General features: G+C 60.0%; 3 protein-coding genes across 4 annotated transcripts in view; all 3 read left to right on the top strand.

The window, feature by feature from the left end:
- Positions 1-16348, top strand: part of LOC106732768 (transmembrane protease serine 9-like) — a 40295-nt gene extending 23947 nt beyond the window's left edge. The window contains exons 6-11 of the mRNA XM_089778864.1: positions 13626-13829; positions 14566-14586; positions 14711-14873; positions 14986-15257; positions 15641-15810; positions 15920-16348. Coding sequence (XP_089634990.1) covers positions 13626-13829; positions 14566-14586; positions 14711-14873; positions 14986-15257; positions 15641-15810; positions 15920-16213 — 1124 coding nt within the window. The 3' untranslated portion in view covers positions 16214-16348. The remainder of the gene's footprint in view (positions 1-13625; positions 13830-14565; positions 14587-14710; positions 14874-14985; positions 15258-15640; positions 15811-15919) is intronic.
- LOC106732767 (prostasin-like) lies at positions 38-6830 on the top strand. Of its 2 annotated transcripts, XM_075928747.2 has the most exons (6): positions 38-167; positions 1500-1616; positions 2133-2295; positions 2562-2827; positions 5399-5574; positions 5857-6830. In XM_075928747.2, the coding sequence occupies exons 2-6, from the start codon at positions 1553-1555 to the stop codon at positions 6112-6114; spliced, it is 927 nt and encodes a 308-aa protein (XP_075784862.2). In that variant the 5' UTR covers positions 38-167; positions 1500-1552; the 3' UTR covers positions 6115-6830. The 2 variants fall into 2 exon arrangements, with proteins under 2 accessions (XP_075784862.2, XP_075784861.2); XM_075928746.2 differs by lacking the exon at positions 38-167 and having other exon boundaries at positions 809-1616.
- An 8315-nt stretch (positions 16349-24663) lies between the features above and the next one.
- LOC102443778 (serine protease 27-like) overlaps positions 24664-25546 on the top strand; it is a 7048-nt gene continuing 6165 nt past the window's right edge. The window contains exons 1-2 of the mRNA XM_089778865.1: positions 24664-24725; positions 25208-25390. Of these exons, the coding sequence (XP_089634991.1) occupies positions 24664-24725; positions 25208-25390 (245 nt within the window). The remainder of the gene's footprint in view (positions 24726-25207; positions 25391-25546) is intronic.

Below are 25546 nucleotides of genomic sequence, written 5' to 3' on the forward strand. Positions count from 1 at the left end.
GCCGTGAGGCAGAGGCAGGACGTCACGCTCGTAAACAGAGCTGTAAATCCACCCGGCGGTGAGTTCGAAGAGGATCCGAAAGCGGCTCCCCTTTCTACACCTCGGAGAGACCCCAGGCGTCCCGGCGCCCGGCTGCCTGCTCTAACCACTAGCCCCACTGCCCTGCGGTAAGATGAATGGCATGGAAGAGGCGGGCACAGGCTCGCAGGAGGTGGTTCTCTGGCTCTGGGAAGGGCCGGGATGGAAGCAGCTCTTTGACTGTATCCACAGGCATGGGAGCCAGGGTGGGGACTGCAGGGGGCAGGGGGATGGCGGGGAAGGGGTCCCAGCTGAGCGTGTGGCTAGCACAGGAGTTCACCTATATCTAGGCTTAAATATTAAACCTATTAACTGCCTTGACGAGGAAATAATGTCGGGTTTAATGGAGTGAGAACGAAACCAGAGCGTAACCCAGTAAATGATCTTTGGGAGGGGAGTGAAGGCTAGTGGTTAGAGCAGGGGGGCTGGCAGCCAGGACTGCTAGGTTCTCACGCAGGCTCTGGGAGGGGAGTGGAGGCTAGTGGTTAGAGCAGGGGGGCTGGCAGCCAGGACTCCTAGGTTCTCACGCAGGCTCTGGGACGGAGTGGAGGCTAGTGGTTAGAGCAGGGGGGCTGGCAGCCAGGACTCCTAGGTTCTCACGCAGGCTCTGGGAGGGAGTGGAGGCTAGTGGTTAGAGCAGGGGGGCTGGCAGCCAGGACTCCTAGGTTCTCACGCAGGCTCTGGGAGGGGAGTGGAGGCTAGTGGTTAGAGCAGGGGGGCTGGCAGCCAGGACTCCTAGGTTCTCACGCAGGCTCTGGGAGGGAGTGGAGGCTAGTGGTTAGAGCAGCGTGGCTGGCAGCCAGGACTCCTAGGTTCTCACACAGGCTCTGGGAGGGAGTGGAGGCTAGTGGTTAGAGCAGCGTGGCTGGCAGCCAGGACTCCTAGGTTCTCACACAGGCTCTGGGAGGGGAGTGGAGGCTAGTGGTTAGAGCAGGGGGGCTGGCAGGACTCCTAGGTTCTCACACAGGCTCTGGGAGGGGAGTGGAGGCTAGTGGTTAGAGCAGGGGGGCTGGCAGGACTCCTAGGTTCTCACACAGGCTCTGGGAGGGGAGTGGAGGCTAGTGGTTAGAGCAGGGGGGCTGGCAGGACTCCTAGGTTCTCACACAGGCTCTGGGAGGGGAGTGGAGGCTAGTGGTTAGAGCAGGGGGGCTGGCAGGACTCCTAGGTTCTCACACAGGCTCTGGGAGGGGAGTGGAGGCTAGTGGTTAGAGCAGGGGGGCTGGCAGGACTCCTAGGTTCTCACACAGGCTCTGGGAGGGAGTGGAGGCTAGTGGTTAGAGCAGCGTGGCTGGCAGCCAGGACTGCTGGCTTCTCACCCTGGCTCTCGGAAGGGGCGTTCCCTTTGACACCTTCCAGCTGCCCTTTGGTTTCATATTTCTGTTTGCGAAACTGAGGCGGTATCTGTATGCCCCTCCCGCCAGCGCTCCCTCCCCCGGCCGGATCCTGCGCCCCGGGTGCTGGATGCCTCTGGGCCATGGCAGCCGCCTGCTGCCCGCTGCCCGCTCTGCTGCTGCTGCTCGAGCTGCCCTGGCTGGAAGGTGAGGGCTCCGCTGGGGGCCTGGGAACCGGCCCAGGGCTTGAGAGCTCCTGAGTGGGGAGGGAAGGCAGGGTACAGGCAACGTGCCAGGCAAGCAGGAGCCAGGACTCCTGGGTTCGCTCCCTGGCTCAGGGAGGGGAATGAGGGCTAGTGGTTAGAGCAGGAGGGCTGGGAGCCAGGACTCTTGAGTTCTACCTCCAGTTCTGGGAGGGCAGTGGGGGCTAGTGGTTAGAGCAGGAGGGTTGGGAGCCAGGACTCCTGGGTTTTCTCTCTAGCTCTGGGAGGGGAGTGGGGACTAGTGGCTAGAACAGGGAGGTCAAGGGCTCTCGGGTTCTCTCCCCCGCACTGGGAGAGGAGTGGAGTCTAGGGGTAAGATCAGGAGAGGCTGGGGGCCAGGACTCCTGGTTTCCCTCCCCAGCTCTGGGAGGGGAGTGGGGGCTAGTGGTTACAGCAAGGTGCTCTAACCCGGACTCCTGGGTTCTAGTCACTCTGCTCCCCTCTTTCTCTTTCTCCCCAGCATGTAAGCAGCCAGTGGGGCTGCCCCGCATCGTGGGGGGCAGCGATGCTAAGAATGGGTCCTGGCCCTGGCAGGTCAGCCTCCGCGACGGCAGCAAGCACATCTGCGGAGGGTCCCTCATCGCTGAGAGCTGGGTGGTGGCGGCAGCTCATTGCTTCAAGAAGTGAGTAACCCGGCCGGAAGCCATGGCTCGGGGGCTGTTCCCCAGCTGCCACGCTCCAGAGACAGCTGCCTCTCAGTGCCAAATGAACCCACCTCACTGTCTGGCCTCTTCTCAGCTGTTACATCCCAGGGGTGTCTTCATCTCCCGGCCCGGAATGCCATCCTTGTACGGCGTTATACACTGCTGTTCCCCAGCCGCTCTGCCCCAGAAGCAGCTGCATCCGAGAGCTGGGCAAGCCTTTTTTATGTGCCTCTCGTGTCTTGCAGAGACAAATCTGCCTACATGGTGAACCTGGGGGAGTATCAGCTCCTGAACCCCTCTGAGAGTGTGCGATCCTCTTCCATCAAGAATATCTACATCCACCCCAGCTACACCGATCTCGGCTCCAGCGGGGACATTGCCCTGGTTGAGCTGGGAACCCCTGTGAGCTTCAGCCGCGTTATCTTCCCCGTGTGCCTTCCGGCCTCCTCGGTGGAGTTCCCCACCGGTCTGCCGTGCTGGGTGACTGGCTGGGGGGACACGCAGCACGGAGGTGAGGGGGAGAGCGGGGGGCTGGCGGGATGGGGGGAATTAACGGGGCAGGAGGCTCTCGAGGTGCCCCGGCTGGTGGGTGGAAAACAGCCACGGAGAATGACGTGGGGAGCTGATCAGCTGAGTCCGGAGGACCATGTGGTTTGGAAAGCGAAAGTGTTCGGAAGGCTGCACAGATAGCAGCAGCTCGTGGTCCCGTCCGGGCGGGGACTCCCTGCGTCACGCAGCCCCGTTGAAACACAGTAAGGTGCAGCCCTAGCGAGTGGCATTTTTCGCGCACAGTTCAATGTCAGTAGAAACCTCGTGTCCCCAGTGTGTACGCGGAGGGTGAAATCGACAGTCACCCGTCAAAATCGGATCCTTCCGAGCTACCCAACTCTTTCAGCGTCACCCGGACCCTTGATTCTCACCCCAACAAAACCTCAGCACCCACGCTTGGGCCAGGATCAACAACCCTTCGCCATTCACCGGGAAACGTAGCTTCCCTGGACCCGCCCACAAGCCCTACACGTCTCAGCCCCGCTAGTGTGTAACTTTAACAGCAACGAGCAACCTGTGGCACCTTAGAGACGAACCACAATATATAGCTAGGGTCAGGAGCTTTGGTGGGCACAACCCGCTTCCTCAGATGAGATGGAGCGGGGAAAAAATGGGAACCCAGAATTTATATCAGAAAGAGAAGGGAGAAAAGGGGGGAAAAGTACCTGTCAGTTGCAGTGTCGGGGCTAATGAGGCTAATTGTGTGGGCAGGAAGTGTCCCCTACTTAGCTTTTGATGTGAACGAGGTGTTAAACGCTAAATCGTGCTCTGCCCTCTATCCTCATCCTTGACCTTTAAATTAACAGTTACGTTCTTCCTACACCTAAAGATAATCTGTCCCAACCCGAACCTTAACTCTAACCCGAACCCTAATCCTAATCCTAACCCTCTAACCCGAACCATAATCATAACCCTAGCCACGATCATAACCGTAACTTTAACCCTAACCCTAACCACGATCATAATCATAACCTTAACCTTAACCCTAACTTTACCCCTTACCTTAACCTTAACCATAAACCTAACCCTAACCCTAACCACAATCATAACCTTAAGCCTAAACCTAACTTTATCCCTTACCTTAACCTTAGCCTTAACCCTAACCCTAACCTTAACCCTAACTTTACCCCTTACCTTAACCTTAACCATAAACCTAACCCTAACCACAATCATAACCTTAACCCTAAACCTAACTTTACCCCTTACCTTAACCTTAACCTTAACCCTAACCCTAACCTTAACCCAACTTTATCCCTTACCTTAACCTTAACCCTAACCTTAACCCTAACTTTACCCCTTACCTTAACCTTAACCATAAACCTAACCCTAACCCTAACCACAATCATAACCTTAACCCTAACCCTAACTTTACCCCTTACCTTAACCTTAACCCTAACCCTAACCCTATAACCCTAACCCCAATCATAACCAGGGCTCGCCGAACCGTGGTTTGGCACAAATGCTTCCCCCCTGCCCTCCCCAGGTGAACGCCCCATCCCCTAGGCCATGCTGGAACCCGCCCCACTGCCACCTCATCTTCAGGGCATCCCTTCTCCTGCCTTCCACCAGGGCAGCCGGTGTGTTGGCTATCCTGCCTCTCCCCGAGTGTGTGTGTGTGGGGGGGGCTTGAGCCCCCTGCCCTCCCCATCCCCTGGGCCACGCTGGAACCCACCCCGCCACCTTACCGTCAGGGCGCCCGTTATCCTGCCTCTGCCTGGGGGGGCCCTATCCCGCTAGGCCGCAGCAGAACTCACCCCACCTCCCTACCTTGAGGACGCCCCGTCCCATCAAGACCCATCCCCCGCCTCCAAGCAGCCCAAGCTCCCCCACCCACCCTTGGGAGCAACCAGACACAGGATGAGGGCCCCCCGGAGGGCAGGGCTGTGGGCTGGCGCGTGGGTCTCATTTGGGTCCCCCCGGGAGGTGCATAAAAACGAGCGGTGGAATTTATCAAATGCCGAGGGTCTAAATTCGAGGCCTCCTTTGAGGCTGAGTTCCAGGCCGATTGGCCCTGCCTGCTAGTGCCCTGGCCTGGAGCTGGCCCAGGGCTAGTGCCCTCTTGTCTTTGCCCCCTTCCTTCTCCCAGCCTTGTTTCCGGTCCCTGGCGTTGCACTGTGCGGCGAGGGACTTGGCTGGAGCTGGAGCGCGGTGTATTGGGTGGTCTCGCACCCAAAGCGGATCCTTCTGCTGGGGTAGGGGAGCAACTGTGGCTGGGGGTGGCCGTGACTTTGATCCTTGATCAGTTGCTGCCTTGTCCATCCCCCAGATCTCCAAGCGCTTTGCAAAGGAGGCTGGGATCGTCCCCCCGACTTTACAGGTGGGAAACTGAGGCTGGGAGAGACTGGTTGGAAGGCTGGGCCAACTCAGAGAGTGTGCCTGCCCATGGCATGGCCAAGGGCTCCCCCTGGTGGCCAGCACAGCAGGGTGCAGGCGCTGGAGTCCCATCCATGGCTGAGAGTTGTCCAGCCGTGCTCAGCTGAGTGGGGTCTGCTCCATGGGGGTGACTGGGCCCTGTCCCGCTGTCTGTCCCCAGTGAGCCTGGCAGCCCCCCAGACCCTGCAGGAGGCAGAGGTGCCGCTGATAGGCAGAGACGCCTGCAACAGCCTCTTCAGCTCCGCCTCCTACCCCGAGGACCCGGAGGAGGCCGACCCCATCAAGGACGACATGATCTGCGCCGGGTACTCGCAAGGGGGGAAAGATTCCTGCCAGGTGAGAGCCCGTCTCCTCTCCCTGGACACCCCCCCCCCCCGCCCCACGCCAGCCAATCCCAGATCGGAGCCGGAGTCCCAGAGGGGAAAGGCCTCGTGTTCCATTCCCTGCCCCCCGGAGCCAGTCAGACCCCGCCATGGGGCTGGGTCCCAGCTGCCCACCCGTAGAGGGGACAGGCCCCATGCCCCTTTCCCTGCCCCCCGGAGCCAGCCAGCCCCAGTCCCAGCTGGCACCCCCTAGAGGGCCCCCCCGGAATTAACCCCTTGGTCCTGCTCTCTGCAGGGTGACTCGGGGGGCCCCCTGGTCTGCGAATGGGACAGCGCGTGGCTCCTGGCCGGGGTGGTGAGCTGGGGCGTGGAATGCGGGCGCCCCAACCGCCCGGGGGTCTACACCCTGCTGCCCCCCTACGCCGACTGGATCCAAAGCCACATCCCCACGGCCTCCTTCACCGTGCGCGTCTCCTGGGCCTCGGCGGCCCCCCCGCGGCCCCTCGCCTCCGCCGGACTCCTCCTGGCCACGGCTGTGTCCTGGCTCCTGTGAGCGCCCCCGCGCCGCCCCGCCCCCAGCAGCCCCTGCAACGCCCTCCGGGGGGCCCAGGGGTCGCTGCCTCTGATGGGTGCTTGGCGTGGTGCAAACACCACTCATGCTAACAAAGGCACACACACACGCACGCGCACACGCACACACACGCACATACACACACATGCACACACACACACATGCACATACACACACACATACACACACATGCACACGCGCACACACACACATGCACATACACACACATGCACACGCACACGCGCACACACACACACACACATACACATGCGCGCTACTAATGCCAATGAGGACACAAACACACACACACGCACGCACACACACACACGCGTGCGCACACACACGCACACACGCACACATGCGCGCTACTAATGCCAATGAGGACACAAACACACACACACGCACACACACACACGCGCGCGCTACTAATGCCAATGAGGACGCAAACACAGAAACATACGCACGCACACACACAGGCGCACGCACACACACACACGCGTGCACACACACACGCACACACACACGCGCGCGCTACTAATGCCAATGAAGACGCAAACACAGAAACACACACACAACTGCTAATGCTAATGAGGGCACAAACACACAAACACACAAACACACGCATGCACACGGAGTGGCTGTAGCCTTCCTCCACTTTTGGGGTGGGGGGGCGGGTCTGTTCTTTTCCTTTTCCTTCACTTGCTTGAATTCTCTTTCCCTGCCGTTCCGCTTTCCTGGCCTGTTTCCCCCGTCGCCATTCTCTGCCTCAGTTTACCCACCACCCACCCAGACCCTTTCCAAGGCACCAGCACTGCCCTGCATTGGCCGGAGGGGTGGGGGAGGCATCCTCCAAGCCCCCTTGCCCCATCCAAGCTCAGGTGCAATCGGCGTGTGCCTGGGAGGGGGCAGGGACAGACTCGGGGGGCGGTGAGAGTGGCAGGCAGTGACCGGGGAGCCCCCGAGATGACCAAAGCCCCCCCCAGTCCCTTAGGGAGGGTTTGAGTCCACGGCAGGGACGGTGCTAAGGGCACAGCCCGGAGAGATCACGGCGGCCTCCAATCTCTCCTCTGCCCGGCATTCCTCCAGCCCGCTCCGCCGCCCGCCCCGTCCCTGCGCCTGCCTGCCTGTCGCCCGGGGGCATCTCCCTGCATCTCTGATCGCTGTCAGGCCCCCTGCCCTGGGGGAGACGTGGGAACCAGCACATTCCAACTTCCCAGCTCCGCCCGCCTGCTCTTGGGCACAGGACTCGGCCTCCGGAGCTGGCCACTGCTCTCTGATCCTGGGATCCTGTTCCTTGGGGACAGACCTGGGAGCCCCCCTCCCGCTTCTTGATTCTGACCCCCCGCCTTCCAGCCTGGCCTGGTTCCTCTGGCCAGGGCCCCATGCTAACCCTAGGCCGCCCACTCCCCCGCCTTGACAGCGGCCGAGCTAGCCCGGGCGGCTTACAAAGGAATCCAAGCGCTGCCCGCCCAGCCCATATCTGAGAGCTGAGCTAGCAGGGGGTTCCGAAAGGGGACCCGCTCTTCCTGGCAATGCGCCGAGAGACAGACCCTGGGGAAAGTCCTCCAGAGATGGAGGCAGAAAACGGAAACGATTAGAACAGCGTTTCTCGACCTTTTTTTAGAAGTACCCCCTTTAAAAAAAAAAGTCCCCCCAGTGCTTAGTTTTCAGACCCACCATTTTTTTCTACCGTTGTAACTCCTCTATTTAAAGAACGTCGTCGTAAACGGGGGGGGGGGGGGGGGGCGGGCATTGACATTTTTGGGTGTAAAAAGTACAAAAATAATAAAGTTCTGTAAAACGTAAAACAAGAATTCGGTTTTCCTCCGCGTGCCAGTCGTGTTGGCGCACCCCCAGACGTCTCTGCAGCACCCCTGCGGGTCCTCGTACCACTGGCTGAGAAACGCTGGGTGGGACGGGAGGGATTAAAAGCACCTGCCCATACAACGGATCTGGCGTGGTTTTTGGGTGCCAACGTGGGGGGCTGCCGCTGACCCGTAGGGAGGGAGAGTCCTTGGGTACCCCAGGGACAGAGAAGAGAGCAGGAGAGGGTGGGGGGGCGGACAGGTGTGGGGGGGATACACCTCTTACAAGCTTCCAGCATCTGTACAGAGGGGTCCATCTGGCACCTCGCAGCAGCTGCCTCTGGGGTGGAGCCCCACAGCGCTACCCCATGGGAATGGCTCCCCCGGCACGGAGATGGGGCCTGGAACGCCAGCTGGGACCGAGTGAGTCACCACGCGGCCAGGACGCTGGGGATCAGCACCTGTCCCTGGGAGACACGCCGGGAGTTTGCAGCTGCAGTCTGCCTGGAGAAGAGGAATTGTATGCCCGGAGAAGGGGGTTTGCATGCCCAGAGAAGGGGGTTTGCACACCTGAAGAAGGGGGTTTGCATGCCCGGAGAAGGGGGTTTGCACACCTGAAGAAGGGGGTTTGCACACCTGGAGAAGGAGGTTTGCATGCCCGGAGAAGGGGGTTTGCACGCCCAGAGAAGGGGGCTTGCACGCCCAGAGAAGGGGGTTTGCACACCCGGAGAAGAGGGTTTGCATGCCCGGAGAAGGGGGTTTGCACACCTGAAGAAGGGGGTTTGCACGCCCGGAGAAGGAGGTTTGCACGCCCAGAGAAGGGGGCTTGCACGCCCAGAGAAGGGGGTTTGCACGCCCGAAGAAGGTTTGCACGCCCGGAGAAGGGGGTTTACATACCTGGAGAAGAGGGTTTGCATGCCTGGAGAAGGGGGCTTGCACGCCCGGAGAAGGGGGTTTGCACACCCAAAGAAAGAGGTTTGCACGCCCGGAGAAGGGGGTTTACATACCTGGAGAAGAGGGTTTGCACGCCTGGAGAAGGGGGTTTACATACCTGGAGAAGGGGATTTGCACGCCTGGAGAAGGGGGTTTGCACGCCTGGAGAAGGGGGTTTACCGAGCGAGAGGACGCAAAGGAAAGGCGGCATGGCAAGCCAGCGATCCAGCCCCGCACCCGTCCGACACGGCGGGGTCAGAACGCCATTGGGCGGCGTCGGTGTCTCTCCCCGGCCAGTATTCACTGTGCCGCGGCCTGTTCCGGCAGTGGTGCTTACGGGACACAGAGCGTTTGTCTGAAGACTTGCGAGGGACTTACGGGGTCTCACAGCACGAAGCGACAGTCCAGCGACCTGTGGGGCGGACCGTGACGGGGGCACCAGCTGCTGAGCTGGCTCGGGAGGTTAAGAGTTAATCTCAGGGCGGAGGGAAGGGGGAATTTTGCAGCTTTTGTGCCAAAGGTGGGTGCCGGACACTGTGTCTCCGCAGCTGCCCCCCAGCCTCGTGGGGCCAGCCGGGACGCTGCTTATGTCCCTGCTAGCCCCAGCCTGGCTCACTGGACTGACAGCTGCAGCCCTCCCCCGGGGAAACCATCTGCACCAACATCTGCCAGCCAAACACATGGCAGGGGCTTTGCGCCAAAGAGCCAGCTGGGGAGAGCTGATTGGCTGCCAACCGCTGATCCCGCCCTGGCGCTGAGTGCTCACTATATGTTTCCAGGGTCCCTCCATCAACTTTCCAGATTCTTTTGGTACCCCCTTTGTACTTCCGCAACATCCCTTAGCAAGGAGTTCCGCAGGTTGGCCGCGCGTTGGGTGAAGAAATGCTTTCTCGTGTTTCTTTGCAACCTGCTGCCTGTTCATTTCACCCACTCCCCCCCCCCCGGTTCCCAGGTTCTTGTGTTAGGAGAAGGAGTAAATACCACGTCCCCGGCCGCTTTCTCCACCCCAGTTCTGATTGTAGAGAGCCTGGCATACCCCCTAGGCCGTCTCTCCAAGCTGAAAGCCTAAGGCTTTTATTTCTGCCCATGCGGAGGATGCACCACACGTAGGTACCGACCTCCTCATTTCTCCAGGGCAATGCCTGACCTCCGCCATGCCCCGGCCTTGCCCCCACCCCGCCTCCTTCCCCAAGCTCTGCCCCTGCCCTGCCCCTCCCCTGCCTCTTCCTGTCCCTGCTCCTCCCAGAGATAACACCAGGGATCCCACACATCCCGGAGGTACACACAGACACACACCCGGCAGCTTTGCAATGCACGCACCCACCTTGCAGTTCAGCTACACACATGCACACACACGTATGCACACACACCCTGGGGTTCTGCTATTGACACATCCTCCCCGGAGTTTAGCTACACAAACACACTCACACACATGCCGACACACACACACCCTGCAGTTCAGCTACACACATACACACAGACACGTGTATGCCCCGCCCCCGTGTCCTGCTATTGACACACACACACACACATCCTGGAGTCCCACTATAGACACCCCGCCCCCCAGAGTTTAGCTACACAAACGGACTCACACACGCCGACACACACAGCAGAGCCCGAGGGGCCCCCTTGCGGCGATGCCCTGGCTATTTCAGGAGGCACCACCCCGCTCTGTGTCAGCCAGTGCCCCCATACCCTGGATCCCCAGGTGGGCTGGGGAGGCAGCCTCGTGGGGTCAGGGGATGGAGCCAGGGACCAATACGGGGCGGGGGGGGGGGCTGAGAATGGGGGGGGGCAGGGTGCTGCGGGGGTGGAGCTCTAAGAAGGGGTTTCCCTGGGCGGCCGAGCAGAGGCGGGTGCGGGGAGGACCGGCCGGGCGACATTCCCCAGCCAGGCAGACGGCCGGCGCCGGGCAGGGGGGTCACCGGGGCAGCTCGCTGACCCCCAGCCTCCTGCCGAAGCCGCACTGGGAGCTGCTGCAGTTAGTCAAGCAGGAGCCAGGACTTACTGCCGAGGTGTCTCCCCAGGTCTCTGGCCCCGGGCCTGCTGACAACCAGACGGCTGCTTGGGCGTGTGCTCCGCACTGGGGCCGGGCCGACGCGCCCGTAGTCCCCACGGCCACACACCGGAGCAGGGGCGAAAGGGCCCGGCCAGGCTTCCTGTTGAGCCAAGTTCGGCCACAGACGTGAGTAGACTCTGCTGAACCGCCACAACCAGGGACAATGTACCCGCAACAATCGACGGACCCGGCCCGGGGGAAACGCCCACCGCCCCCAGGTCACACCAAGCCTGTCCCCCCAGGACACCACGTTATATACAGGTACAAACAAATCGCACACCACTGCTGACGTGTCAGGTTACCACCCTCTGACGCTGTCAGGTTACCACCCAGTGACGCTGTCAGGTTACCACCCAGTGACGTTGTCAGGTTGACACCCTCTGACATGTTAGGTTACCACCCAGTGACGCTGTCAGGTTACCACCCTCTGACGCTGTCAGGTTACCACCCAGTGACACTGTCAGGTTACCACCCAGTGACGTTGTCAGGTTGACACCCTCTGACATGTTAGGTTACCACCCAGTGACGCTGTCAGGTTACCACCCTCTGACACTGTCAGGTTACCACCCTCTGACACTGTCAGGTTACCACCCTCTGCCGCTACTTAGACACCACTCATCACCCTGCACCTTGTGGTTCGATTAGATCATCTCGATCCATCAGGCTGTCATTTCTGACCCTTTTCTGAACATAAGAATATCCAGACGGGGTCAGACCAAAGGTCCCTCCAGCCCAGTACCTGTCTGCCAACAGTGGCCAGTGCCAGGTGCCCCAAAGGGAGTGAACTGAACAGGTATCGATCAAGCGATCTCTCCCCTGCCAGCCATCTCCACCCTCTGACAAACAGAGGCTGGGGACACCATTCCTTACCCAGCCTGGCTAATAGCCATTGATGGACTTAACCTCCATGAATGTATCTAGTTCTCTTTTAAACCCTGTTCTAGTCCTAGCCTTCACAACCTCCTGAGGCGAGGAGTTCCACAGATTGACTGTGCGCTGTGTGAAGAACTTCCTTTGATTTGTTTTAAACCTGCTGCCTATTTATTTCGTTTGGTGGCCCCTAGTTCTTATATTATGGGAACAAGTGAATAACTTTCCCTTATTCGCTTTCTCCACCCCGCTCATGATTGTATAGACCTCTATCCTATCCCCCCTCAGTCTCCTCTTTTCCAAGCTGAAAAGTCCCAGTCGCTTTAATCTCTCCTCATATGGGACCCAGGGTCGGTATCTGTGGGGAGTGGGTACCAAGGGCTTTTTTAAGGAGCTGGTGGTACCATGTGTTTTCAACTTATGACCTGCACCAATGACTGTTCGGCACTTGGGCGTATTACCAAGTAGCGTTTTCAGCCCTGTTCACGCCAAGTCCTGTGGGCAGGGGCCTGCCTCTTGCTCACTGCTTAGCTTTGCTTTGTGTCACCCATGGTTTGTCTATTCTTAGCGAGGTGTCAGACCAGGCCTGTGCTACACGGACTCGTGTTTTAGGCCTTCCTCTTACTACAGCTGCTGGCTCGTGTGTAAGCAGGATGGGAACGAGTCTCCCCGGAGCCATCTGGGACGGGGAGAGACTTGAGGTGCAAGCTGCGTGTCCATGGACATCCCAACCCTGCCTAGGCAGCCAGCCCACCGCCCGGTGCTGGGACTGGGCAGGGCTGAGAGACAGGGCAGGAAATGGCGTCTTTGTCGGCTGAGTGAAGGGAACGGAGCCGCGCCGAGCCTGTCCCAACGGAGGGCAGCAGCCTCCGCCGAAGCAGCCGTGTGAAACCTTGGGGCGCCAATGCCAGCTGCTGGGGATGGAGAGAGGGGTGGGGGCAGGAAGCTGGACGCTCCGAACGGCTCCCTCCCGGGTCTGGTTGAACCTGTTCCTCCCCACTGTTCAAACAGCTTAATACGCGTCATTAAAAGCCTTTTGTTATGGCGAAGGGTTCCCAGGGGAGCTGAAACGGGACCTTGCTCCGGCACGTTTCGACCCCGCTTGGGAAGGGTTGGGCTGACCAGCAGACAGCCAGGGGCCAGCAGAGGGCTGACAGTCGGCTGCTGGACAAGGAGTTGGCGAGGCAGCCAGGAGAGAGGACCAAATGCAAGCGCTCAGGTGATGGATCCAGCAAAGTACCATCTGCCCTGCGTGGAAGGTGAACTCACCCGGAGGCACCCCTGCACCAGGGACCCCCTTTCCGAGCTAGGACAAGCCCCATTCGTGGGGCAGGGGGAGGAGGCAGAGACTGGCCCAGAAGAGACGCTTTCGGTTGTGGGACCCCAGCGCAGAGATGATTATGAGCACTTGCATTTGGTCCTCTCTCCTGGCTGCCTCGCCAACCCCTGCTGGCGGCCTTTTCCCCAATTCGTGCCGGGCGACATTGTGCCTTTCAGGGACCGTGTCTTTGCTGCGCTCAGGCTGTGTGCTGAAAGGAAGCCGAGCGTGGCCGAGGCGCCCGGGGTGGTGTGCATACAGTTTCGGGGTGGGAGCTCAAGCCGGTTTTGCATCGCATGCTTGAAAGGAAACCCTAGCTCTTCAACCCAGCCCTGGTCGTGGCCGGCTGCAGCTGGCAGAAGGTTTCCACAGAGCAGCACCCTGTGCCCGGTACCAGCCTTTTCCGGCTACCCATGATGCAGGGTACACAGGGGCTGGGAACCAGGGCACCAGGGCTGTAAGGGAGGGGAGTGGCAGTGAGTGGGCTGGCTTAGCATGGCCTGAGAAGGGGAGCCGGGCAGCAGGACACCTTGGTCTGAGCCCTGCTCTGGGAGGACGGTGCACCCATTAGCACCACGCCCGCCGGGTGGATCTACAGCTCAGTTTACCAGTGTGACCTTGGGGACGCTGGGGGGAGTCGAGGCAGCCGGTCCCATGGGGCATCTCAGCTGCCTGCTGCCCGCCCTGCTGCTGCTGCTGCCCCTGCTGGGAGGTGAGTGCGGGGTCTTCTGGGGCCCTCACCACGGGAGTCTGCTGGCATGGGGAGCAGACAGGGATAGAACAGGGGTGCTGGGTGTGGGGCTGGCAGCCAGGATGCCTCCGTTCTGATTTCTGGGGCAGAAAGGGGGTCTGTTAGGTTACAGCAAGGGGGCCTGGGAGCCAGGACTAGCCTCGCCCATGGGAGGGGAGGGGGTGTCTGTCCCACCCATATCCAAACCCAGTGGACTGGAGCTGTCCATGTAGAATGCCTCACTCACTGATAACCTGTGGGACTCCCTGCTGGGGGACTCTGCCTTCGTTGGGTTTCCAGAGGAAAAGGCCCAGGTGGGGTTCTCTGCATGTATGCTGGGTGGGCGTGAGGGTGGAAGTGAGAAGGAGAGATGAGTTTGGGGGCTGTGAGAATGGTAGGATGTGGGTGGCATAGGAAGGGCAGAGAGAGGCAGGGCTGGGGGCAGAGGAGGGGATGTGTGGGGCTGGAGTGGGGCAGGGAAGAGTTCCTGGGGGTTGCGAGGGAGAGGCCCACCCATGCAGGAGAGAATGAGCCAGCGGCAGCCCTGAGGGAAGGAGCGGATGGGGTCATGAGAGGAGATATTTTGGGGGTCTGCCCATGGAAACAGTGGGGGTGTTTGTGTGTGTGCCCACACGGGTGCAGGGCTGCCCCCTGCTGGAGGGGATCAGGGCTTGGCTCTCCATCACACCTCGCTCACACCTCCCTCTCTCTCTTCCAGGAGCCACGGCGTTCCAGTCAAGTAAGCAACCTGGGCGCTTTCTCTCCCCGTGCCGGGAGGGGAGCGGGGCTGGTGGGTTAGAACCGGGGGCTGGGAGCCAGGACTCCTGGGGTCTATTTACACCCCTCCCCTCCTTTGCCCCCAGCCTGTGGGCAGCCAGTGGCCTCCAGCCGCATCGTCGGGGGCCAGGATGCCCAGAGCGGGGAATGGCCCTGGCAGGCCAGCATCCGGTACAAGGGATTCCACGTCTGCGGCGGGTCCCTCGTCACGGAGGAATGGGTGGTGTCTGCAGCTCATTGTTTCAATCCGTGAGTACTCCAGGCTGTTCTCCAGCCGCCCCACCCCAGAGGTGGCTGCATTTGCGCTCTGGGGCGGGAGTAGAATCACACACTCCTGCCCCATGTCTCTCCCCTCTCCCAGGCGTCTGTCCCTCTCCGCTTACTCCATTTCCCTGGGGGAATTCCAGCTGAGTTACCAGAGTGCCAACGCCTTCACCACGGCTGTGGCCCAGGTCATCATCCACAGTGAATACGACCCAGACACCTTCACCTCCGACATCGCCCTGGTCCGGCTACGCACGCCCCTCCACTACACCACCCACATCCTGCCCGTCTGCCTCCCGCGCAGCAGCGACGCCACCGCCAACGGCACCCTCTGCTGGGTCACCGGCTGGGGCAATGTGCAGTCCGGCGGTAAGACGGCATGGGAGGGTGGGGGGGGGCGGGCAAAGGAGGCCTGGGAGAGCCCTTGAGCCTGGACTGTCTTTGCTGCAGGAGTCTCGTGTCGTTGACGGGAGAAAGGAGGCAGCTGTGGGAAGGGAGGGAGGGCTGGGGAGCTAAGTGGGGGGGGCCAGGAGTCAGGACTCCTGGGTTCCCTCCTTGGCTCTGGCAGGGAAGTTGGAGCTAATGGTTACAGCAGGGACTGGGAGCCAGGACTCCGCTTGTGCATAAAACCTCCCGCCTCCCCCGGTCTGTAGGGCCCAGGTGGGGCGTCTCTGCCCTGCAGGGAATAGGGGGTGACCCAGCTTGGGGGCAGGGGGAGCCAGGCCCTGCTGAGCTGCCTTTTGTCTCCCCAGAAAGTCTCCCTGCCCCCCGCACGCTGCAGGAGGTTCAGGTCTCGCTCATGGACACCCAGACGTGCAATGACCTGTACAGCCAGCCCATCCCGGGGTCTCCCGGGTCACGGCCCATCAGAGACGGCATGGTCTGCGCTGGCTTCCCCGCCGGAGGGAAGGACTCCTGCCAGGTGAGGGCATTCGGGGCACGCCGGGATCCGGGACCCTGAGGCTGTGAGAGCAGGGGCTGTGGGTCAGGAGTGAGGGGCCCTGTCTTACTAATTCTCCTTCTCTCTGTAGGGTGATTCTGGGGGTCCCCTAGTTTGTTCTGAGGCTGATTCCTGGTTCCTCATCGGCATCGTGAGCTGGGGATTCGACTGCGGCCTCGCCGCCCGCCCTGGGGTCTACACCCTGGTCTCCGCCTACTCGGACTGGATCCATCAGCGGCTCCCCAGCGTGGAATTCGGGGCGGTGAACGTCACCATTCGGAGCCAGCCCAACGCCGGCTGCGCTCCAGCTCCCGGCCCGCTGCTCCTCTGCGCCCTGCTATTGGCCAGCAGTGCCCTGGGGGTGGGGCTACCGCCTTGCGTCTGAGCTATTCATTAAACAACCCGGCCTAGCCACAAGAGAAACACAAACCAGGGCTTCTCCGTGCTCTTCTCTAGTGGTCGTCTTGGGGATTTCTTTTTCTTTGCTGAACGGCAGCTGCCTCTCCAACAATCTAGACAGTTCAGGGATGTCTGCGTCTGTCTGCGTCTGTCTGCAAGTCCCTTTGCTCCAGAACGCCTCCAGAATTGGACGAGCTGGGATCGCCGGATTGGGCCTGCAGCGTCCTCTTAACCGAAAGCAAGGTCGGGATGGGGCTGTGCCAGGAAAAGGGGATGTGCCTGGAATGGGATTGGTTTCCATCACGTGGCCAGGGAGGGGGGAGAGAGAGGAGGGATGTGATACTTACAGCCACCCCTGGGGGCAGCGAGGCTGTAGGGGAGAGCTACACTGCAGAGTCACCCCTGGGGCTGCGAGGCTGTAGGGGGGAGCTACACCGCAGAGTCAACCCTAGGGGCAGCGAGGCTGTAGGGGGGAGCTACACCGCAGAGTCACCCCTAGGGGCAGCGAGGCTGTAGGGGGGAGCTACACTGCAGAGTCACCCCTGGGGCTGCGAGGCTGTAGGGGGGAGCTACACCGCTGAGTCACCCCTGGGGGCAGCGAGGCTGTAGGGGGGAGCTACACCGCTGAGTCACCCCTAGGGGCAGCAAGGCTGTAGGGGGGAGCTACACCGCTGAGTCACCCCTGGGGGCAGCGAGGCTGTTGGGGGGAGCTACACCGCAGAGTCACCCCTGGGGGCAGCGAGGCTGTAGGGGGGAGCTACACCGCAGAGTCACCCCTGGGGCTGCGAGGCTGTAGGGGGGAGCTACACCGCAGAGTCACCCCTGGGGGCAGCGAGGCTGTAGGGGAGAGCTACACCGCTGAGTCACCCCTGGGGGCAGCGAGGCTGTAGGGGGGAGCTACACCGCTGAGTCACCCCTGGGGGCAGCGAGGCTGTAGGGGGGAGCTACACCGCTGAGTCACCCCTAGGGGCAGCGAGGCTGTAGGGGGGAGCTACACCGCTGAGTCACCCCAGGGGCTGCGAGGCTGTAGGGGGGAGCTACACCGCTGAGTCACCCCAGGGGCTGCGAGGCTGTAGGGGAGAGCTACACCGCTGAGTCACCCCTGGGGCTGCGAGGCTGTAGGGGAGAGCTACACCGCAGAGTCACCCCTGGGGGCAGCGAGGCTGTAGGGGAGAGCTACCCCGCAGAGTCACCCCTGGGGGCAGCGAGGCTGTAGGGGAGAGCTACACCGCAGAGTCACCCCTGGGGGCAGCGAGGCTGTAGGGGGGAGCTACACCGCAGAGTCACCCCTGGGGGCAGCGAGGCTGTAGGGGGGAGCTACACCACTGAGTCACCCCTGGGGGCAGCGAGGCTGTAGGGGAGAGCTACACCGCTGAGTCACCCCTGGGGGCAGCGAGGCTGTAGGGGGGAGCTACACCGCTGAGTCACCCCTGGGGGCAGCGAGGCTGTAGGGGGGAGCTACACCGCAGAGTCACCCCTGGGGGCAGCGAGGCTGTAGGGGGGAGCTACACCGCAGAGTCACCCCTGGGGGCAGCGAGGCTGTAGGGGGGAGCTACACCGCAGAGCCACCCCTGGGGGCAGCGAGGCTCACCAGTGCGCACCCCGGGAACACCACTGGGGCCTTGGCTCCCTTCCCAGCGCCCCCCGCCGCCAGCACCACGCTGTGGGGGAGGCCTGTAGGGCCCCCTGCTTCTCCCCAGATGTCTCGAGGGATCCCCAGCCTGACCAGGCCGGCAAGTCGCCATCCGGTTCTCCCGGTCACCACAAACCCAGCTGTCTGCGAGCCTAATGCTCCACCCCCCGTTACCAGCCCCTGCCTTTTCCCAAGGGCTGGGGTTCCCTCCCCGGGAGAGGTAACCCCAGTGCCAGCGGGCCCCCCAGCATCGCCGGGAAGGCAACTCTGGCTCCTTTCGGATTTTCTCCTTCCCTGAGCCTTTCGCCCGCCTCCCCGGCACAGGGCGGTCTGGGGGCAGGAGGAGGTTGGTGCTGCTTGTGGGGCGAGTGTTTATCGGCTGTGCCCTGACCTGGGCGGCTGGCTTCGTCCCAGGAACGGGTGCGGAGAAAGCGTTGGCTGGCAGGGCCCAGGAGCCTTGTGTCTGTTTGCGTGAGGCTCCTACGCCCGGGCCCGGCAGGCGTGTTTGCAGAGGAGTTTGCAGAGCAGCAAGCGAAGAGGAGGGTCCGTGGATCGAGGGGACGCACCCGAGGAAGTGACTTGTCTGAAGGGTCACACTATGGCTACGTCTACACGGGCAGGATTTTCCGCAACTGCGTTTAACAGAAAAGTTTTTCCGTTAAAAGCATTTGCGGAAAAGAGCGTCTAGATTGGCACGGACGCTTTTCCGGAAAAGCACTTTTTGTGGAAAAGCGTCCGTGGCCAATCTAGACGCGGTTTTGCACAAGAAAACCCCGATCGCCCTTTTCGCCATTGGGGCTTTTTTGCGCAAACAATACCGCCTTGTCTACACTGGCCTCTTGCGCAAAAGCATTTGCACAAGAGGGCTTTTGCCCGCATGTCCGCAAGAACACGGACAATCCTACATGAGATCGTCAAGGCTCTTGCGGAAATTCAAGCGGCCAGTGTAGACAGCTGGCGAGTTTTTCCGCTAAGGCAGCTGCTTTTGCGGAAAAGCTTGTCAGTCTAGACGCAGCCAAGGGGCCAGGGGCCGTGCTGGGATTAAAAGCCGAGCTGTTCCGTGGCCGGGGCTGGGACCGTTCTGCGGTGTCTCATCTGCCTCCCTTCGCTCCTCCCGTTCCGCTGCCCTGGCCCCCAAAGGCCGTACGCCTCTGTGGGACTGTCCGGGGGGCGGGTAATCAGCCCCCCGACATTGGGTGTTCAGTGTACCCAGCCCTGCCGCTCAGCTCCCTGGCCAAACTCCCCTCTTGCCCCGTCTTCAGGCTGCGTTTGAGACCAGTTCATGCTCCCTGGGGGACTTTAATGACAAGCCCTTTCGTCCCTTCATCGCCCTGCCTTTCTAGAAACCAGCTCCCTGCCCAAAAGGGGGGCGCTTCAGACCCCCCTAAAGCGCCCCCCTCCCCCGGCGAATGTCTCCAGAGGAGGAATCTGGGTGGGCCAGCCTGCTGGCCCTGTAATCTTCTGGCCCTCTGCCCGCCCCCCCCGCACGCATGGCTACCCTACCCACTAGGCTCCTCTCCCCTCCCAGAGCCGGCAAGGGAACCCGGGTGCCCCCAGCTCCCACGCAGGAGACCCCACGCCCTGCCCAGAGCTGGCGACTTCCCATGGAGCCGTTCCCAGCCAGCTCCTGACGGGGCCCCCCCTCCCGGCAGGCGAGCCCCCAGGCCGTGCATTGCAGGTTTATGACCCAGCGGAAGCCGGAGGTGCCGTGTCGACAGACCTGCTCCGGGACAGGATTCCAGCAGCCGCGGGGCCCAGCCCGGCTAAGGAGACGTGATTCGTGCTGAGTACACGGGGGCGTTGGGGCAGCTCTGTCGCCTGGGTCTGGGGGCAGTCGCCTCAGGGCCCAAAAATACGCAGGAGCCCGGGGCTCCGGCCGCCACCCCTTAAAATCGCGGCAGGGGCCGGCTCGGAAGGCTGGCGTCTAACCCCTGGGAGCTGGGACCGTGCGCTGGTCATGGACAGCAGACGGGACCCCCCTGCCTAATATGGGGTCTACAACCACCCCCATGCCCGCAATGGGGGGATCCAGGAGTTCCTGGTGGTGAACTTCACTCTGAGCAGTGCCCTTCTCTGGGCCGCCCTCCCCAGGGCCTTTCTCCTCCCTGGGCTTCTGCGGCTGACCCGCTCACGCCCACCAGCCCGTCCTCGCCCGCGGGGCAGACAGACCGCGTCACCTGTCACACCAGGCCCCGGTCCTCACGCCCTCCCTGTCCCTGTAGCCATCACTGTGCAAGCAACACGGCATGGAGGCTGGATTAGGGACGTACGGCGGGATGGACCTGGCCTCTCGGGGAGCTGTCCGACGGGTCTCTCCCAGAGCACTCGGGGACTGCACAAACCCGGGGCAAGCGCAGGGCCGCTGCTGTGCACCATGCGGCACAGACGCCGGTCGAGATCCGCTCTGCGTTACGCCAGGCGCTGTACAGACCCCAATGGGACACTCGCCCTAGAAGTAAACAGAGGGACGTTTTCTGCCAAGCCTTCTTAGAGTCGACAGGTCGGCCCGGCTCTGTCCGGTCTGTAACAGGATGGCTTCTGAATGCCGCGTTGGATCTATCCCAAACTCCGGGAAGGGCAGTGGGGGTGAGTGGTTACAGCAGGGTGGGGGGGCAGGAAATCTGGGAGTCAGGACTCCGGGGTTCCATCTAGCCCCAACTAGAGGGAGGGGCATTCCGTATGCTGATGACATCACAGAGTTAATTGTCCGCGGGGAACGGGGTGCGGCAAACAGGCCAGCGGGCCAGGGATCAGCAGCCATTGATGGGCGCCGCCGGGAGACAAAAGAGAAAACCGGAGCCATTTCCTGCTCTGCACACCAAGGCAAACGAAACAGCCGGTCCCTTCCTGGCCCAGACAATGCCCCGGGATGGACGGAGACGTTCCTCCGTTCATCCAAGAGGATCCACCAACATTTGGGGCCTGGCCAGAGTCTGCCTAGAGAGGAGTCCTGCAGAAAGGGATCTAGGGGTCAGAGAGGACCACAAGCGAAATGTGACACTGGTGCATTAACAGGAGTGTTGTGAGCAAGACACGAGGAGTCATTCTTCCGCTCTACTCTGCGCTGGCCAGGCCTCAGTTGGGGTATCGTGTCCAGTTCTGGGCACCGCATTTCAGGAAAGAGGTGGAGAAATTGGAGAGGGTCCAAAGAAGAGCAACAAAAAGTATTAAAAGTCTAGAGAACATGAGCTATGAGGGAAGACTGAAGGAATTGGGCTTGTTTAGTTTAGAAAAGAGAAGATTGAAGGGGGACATGAGAGCCGTTTTCAGGTATCTAAAAGGGTGTCATAAGGAGGGGGGAGAAAACTTGTTCATCTTGGCCTCTGAGGACTGGACAAGAAGCAATGGGCTTAAACTGTAGCAAGGGAGGTTTAGGTTGGACATTAGGAAAAAGTTCCTAACTGTCAGGGTGGTCAAACACTGGAATAAATTGCCCAGGGAGGTTGTGGAATCTCCATCTCTGGAGATATTTCAGAGCAGGTTCGATAAATGTCTATCAGGGATGGTCTACTCTAGACAGTATTTGGTCCTGCCATGAGGGCAGGGGACTGGACTCGATGCCTCTCGAGGTCCTTTCCAGTCCTAGTATTCTATGATTCTGTGAGGCTTACCAGATACCTTCACAAAAAATCCCAAACATGATGGGGGAAAAAATTGGTTGAGCAAAAAAAAAAAAAAAGGGATGCTGTGCCTTTAAATTCTCACGGTCCATGCTCCCCCCACTCTTGCAAGACGCAGCGGTGGAAAAACGGTCCTGCCAGACTTTCGTCCAAGGCAGAAAGAAAATACTGGATATTTTACATGTCTGCTATTTTCTGTTTTTTTTTTTACCAGACAGAAGACACGATTTCCAGACTGTCCAGGCGAAAACCGGACACCTGGCAACCCTAGTTGCTCTTATCTTTCTTCTCACTTCTTTGCCGGTGTTGCTTCATCACTGGTTGGGAGGGGGACCTGGGCCCGCCCTTCAACATTCCCTTTAAGCTTGTGTGGCCACCCAGGAGAGGTTCCAATGCCTCCCAGCCTGTCCCAGTGTATTTTGTTTCTATGGGTGGTGCACATTCGCACATGCCTTGGTGCTCGTAAAATTTATTCCACACTGGATGGAAAAAGTCTGCACGAGGATGGAAAATATTAGAGGGAACGTTGCTGCCCTCTACTCTGAACCCAAGTGCAGGCTGGCTCTCCCCAGAGGCCAGACCTTCCCCACATCTCACTGCGTTTCCCCGCCTGCCTCTCTGGTGCTCCCTTCCTGGGCCGTCCCCAGCGACACTCCCTCTTCCCAGGGAGTGACTGGCGATTACTTCCTTCCTGCCCGTTCTGTTGCCAGCTGGTTTATACAGAACCCGCCTCTTCCTGCTCCACGGACCCCGTTCTACTTGAATCCCTGCCCACTGGCACCTTTCACAAGTGCAGCTTGGGCAGGCAATTGGACCATTTGGCCAGCAGAACCCCTCCAAGCCTTGTGCAGGGTGCACAGCTCTGTTGCCTCCATTTTCTTCATCCCTGTGCGGAATAAATTTTATTGTGCGCCCCAAGATGTGTGCGTGCACCACCAGTAGAAACACATGCTGGCAGTGGGTGCTCTGCTACCCGTTTGAGTAATCATGGGCTCCTCAGTCTAGCACATAAAGTTCTCACTGGACTTCAAGGGCTGGAAACTGAGGCCAGACCGAGTCGGACGGGGAAGAAGAGGGGACATTTTTAACGGACCGTGGTCGGGTCTTTTGAAAGCCAGCCTGGCCGTGTTGCCAGAAGCTCTGCTCTGGGTGTCATTTGTGGCCTCCCCATGTCATAGCTCAGCCAGCTGGAGCTTTGTGGGGTTTGCCAGTCTGGGGCGGTTCCAGGCAGAACGGGAGGACAGTCCCTTCTTGCACTGGTGCTGAACGCCACGGCATTTGTGGGTTCCTGGAGGGATGGGTCACGTCTATTCTGGGGAGGGTGGCGGCAGGAGGCTGCGGCTATAAAAACCTGCCTCAGCATGTTCCTGCCCCACCGGGCTTCCGTCCCGGCCACAGAGGCAGCTGGTGGTAGCTAAGAAAGGATCCGTGAGGCTGGATCATGGGGAATCTCAGCTCCCCCGTGGCCAGAGTGCTGCTGCTGCTGGGCCTGGCACAAGGTGAGATGGGAAACTGAGTCCCATGGGGAGGGGAAAGGGAAACTGGCTCGTGGGGGAGGGAATTGGGCTAGTGAATAACGTGGGGATCCAATCCCTGGCCCATCTTGCTCAGATTTCCACACTCACTCCTGAGCCTCCACATTCAGATCAGTGGGCGGCTGTTAACTCTGGAACCTACTGATGGAAAGCTGGAGGGTGACTGCTATATTTTTAACTGAGGACAGTAAGACTGTTAAGGGGGAGTGGGCGGAGCCTGGGAACTGTGGGTGGAGCTACGGGCACCCATTCCCCCAGGTACACTCTGCGGATCATGTATAATGTGTAGCAATGACTGTGTATCACTCCCCCTACCTCGCAGACATCTGTATCTTTGCCTTCTTTGCTCCTTAGGTGCTCAGGAGAGTCAGAACCAGACAGGTAAGACACCCACAGCAAGACGCCAGCCTCACCTGCCCTGGGCATATGGGCTGAGAATGAGGCTGGGAGCCAGGACTGTAGGATGGCAGTAGAGCATAGTGGGTAGGAGCAAGGTGGAGAAGCGGACATATTGGGGTTAGGGAGAAGGGGGAAGGCTTTCTTGTGGTTAAAGTTACCATTGGGTTAGAGTGAAGGGCATCAGAGGTGGACGGTTATCATTGGAGTTAAGACAAAAAAATTTCGGGGGTGGGAGGAGTTAGGGTAAAGATTGAAAAACGAGATTTTTCTTTCTTTCTTTCTTTCTTTCTTTCTTTCTTTCTTTCTTTCTTTCTTTCTTCATCATGGCACGCAGTAATTCAATTTGCTTATGTAAATAATACTTGGATCTTTACTTGCCCCGGGGCTGTGCCAGTGAACTGTGAGAACCCAGGTGTTTCTGCCTCTCTGATTTAACCCCGTGATTTCAATGAGATGCAGGGTTCTCTGTTTTCAGTGGCTGGTCTCCCTTGAGACAGCCTCCAGCCTATGAGAACCTGACACCCACAATAACTTTAACCCCTTGATGCCCTTAACCTTTACCCCTAGGATAACCTTAACCCCACAATAACCTTAACTGTGCCCCTACTCCCAAGACGACCTTATTCTAACCTCCACGGTAGCCACGATCCCATAATAATCTTAGCCCCGCCTACTCTTTCTTTGTTCCCTGGCCACTTGTGACATACACAGGCCCAAATTTTGCCAGCCACATTATGTCGGTGTCCAGCCAGTGATGCTGAATGGGGCTCTTAATCGCTGCTGAAGGCTGAGTTCGAGCTGATTGTTGTGGTTATTGTGAGGTGTGTAGGCAGGGAAATCACAGACTCCTAGACGATCAGGGTGGGAAGAGACCCCAGGAAGAAGTCTCTTCCTAGCCCTGCTCTGGGCTGTTTTAGAGCAAGGGGTACAAAGGAGGCTGTGGTCCAAATCTGATGGGGAGTCTGAAAACTGGGCTGCCCTGGGGGCAGCCTCCCTTGGCCTCTCCACTGGAGAGTCTCGGCAGAGGGGGCCCACAGAGACAGCAGAGTGGTGCGCACTGGGGGAGTGCAGGAGACAGGGCCCTGGGCACTGGAGGGTAAGAAAGTCTGGTGTGTCAATTGCCAGCCTGCGGCTTCCAATGTCTGGGAAGATCCTTCACACGATGCACAGACAACCTGTGGAACTCCTTGCCCAAGGATGTTGTGACATTGAGGAGCCTGGGCTAGATAGACCTTTGGTCTGACCCAGAATGGACGTTCTGAAGTTCTCCCAGGCGGGCACAAACAAGGCTCCTTCCCACCAGGCACAGGGGTAACGGTGCAATGCAGACACTGGAGCGGGAGGTGTCGCTCCAGAACACGTCAAAGTGCTTGTGGAAGTTGGAACCAGGCCGGCAACGTGCCCCAAGCGAAATACGAGCTGTAGCTGCCCCGCCATGTGCTACCAGCCTCTGGCTGCAAGTCAAGTGTTGTGGCTTGAGTGGAGTGGAGAGGGGGCTCGTGGGTTAGAGCCGGTGGCTTGGAATCAGGACTCCTGGGTTCATCTGGTGGCTTGGGAAGGAGACTGAGTTGCAATCTCATTGGTTGGGTAACACCTGTAATTATTTACAACGTCCGACTCGTTAACTATCTATACGCCCCTGCGGCTGTAACTTCCACTCCACTCCCTCTGATGAAGTGGGCTTTACCCACGACAGCTCACACCCTAATAGATCGGTTCCTCTCTAAAGAGCCAGCAGGCTCCTCGTTGTTTTTCCACAGCCGATGGTAGCTCCCGGCCCTGGGATAATGCAGCTTCCCGCTTTCCTTCCCAGTGTGTGGCAAGCGTTTGGTCTCCGGACGCATCCTCAACGGTCAAGATGCCCCGGATGGGGCCTGGCCCTGGCAGGTCAGCGTGCGGAGACACGGCTTCCACATCTGCGGCGGTGCGCTCGTCTCCGAGAGCTGGGTGGTGTCTGCAGCTCATTGCTTCGCTCCGTGAGTACCTCAGGCAGGGCAGCTGCTTGGATGACTCCCTCTCTCTTTCCACTGGCGTCTTGTTGCGCAGCACCACTGTGTGGTGGTTCCCCAGCTGCCCTACCCCAGAGGGGACTACATCTCAGCTCTACACAAGCCATCCCCGTGCAGTGTTAT

The sequence above is a fragment of the Pelodiscus sinensis genome, chromosome 5 (genome assembly GCF_052426305.1).
Source record: "Pelodiscus sinensis isolate ZL-2025 chromosome 5, ASM5242630v1, whole genome shotgun sequence".
NCBI lineage: Eukaryota > Metazoa > Chordata > Testudines > Trionychidae > Pelodiscus > Pelodiscus sinensis.

Excerpts from the sequence above, each read along its gene's own strand:
- LOC106732767 (XM_075928746.2), top strand. The coding sequence starts at position 1,484 with ATGCCCCTCCCGCCAGCGCTCCCTCCCCCGGCCGGATCCTGCGCCCCG. Across the intron at positions 2,296-2,561 it reads GCAGCTCATTGCTTCAAGAA|AGACAAATCTGCCTACATGG; the intron begins GTGAGTAACCCG and ends CGTGTCTTGCAG. Across the intron at positions 5,575-5,856 it reads GGGGGAAAGATTCCTGCCAG|GGTGACTCGGGGGGCCCCCT; the intron begins GTGAGAGCCCGT and ends TGCTCTCTGCAG.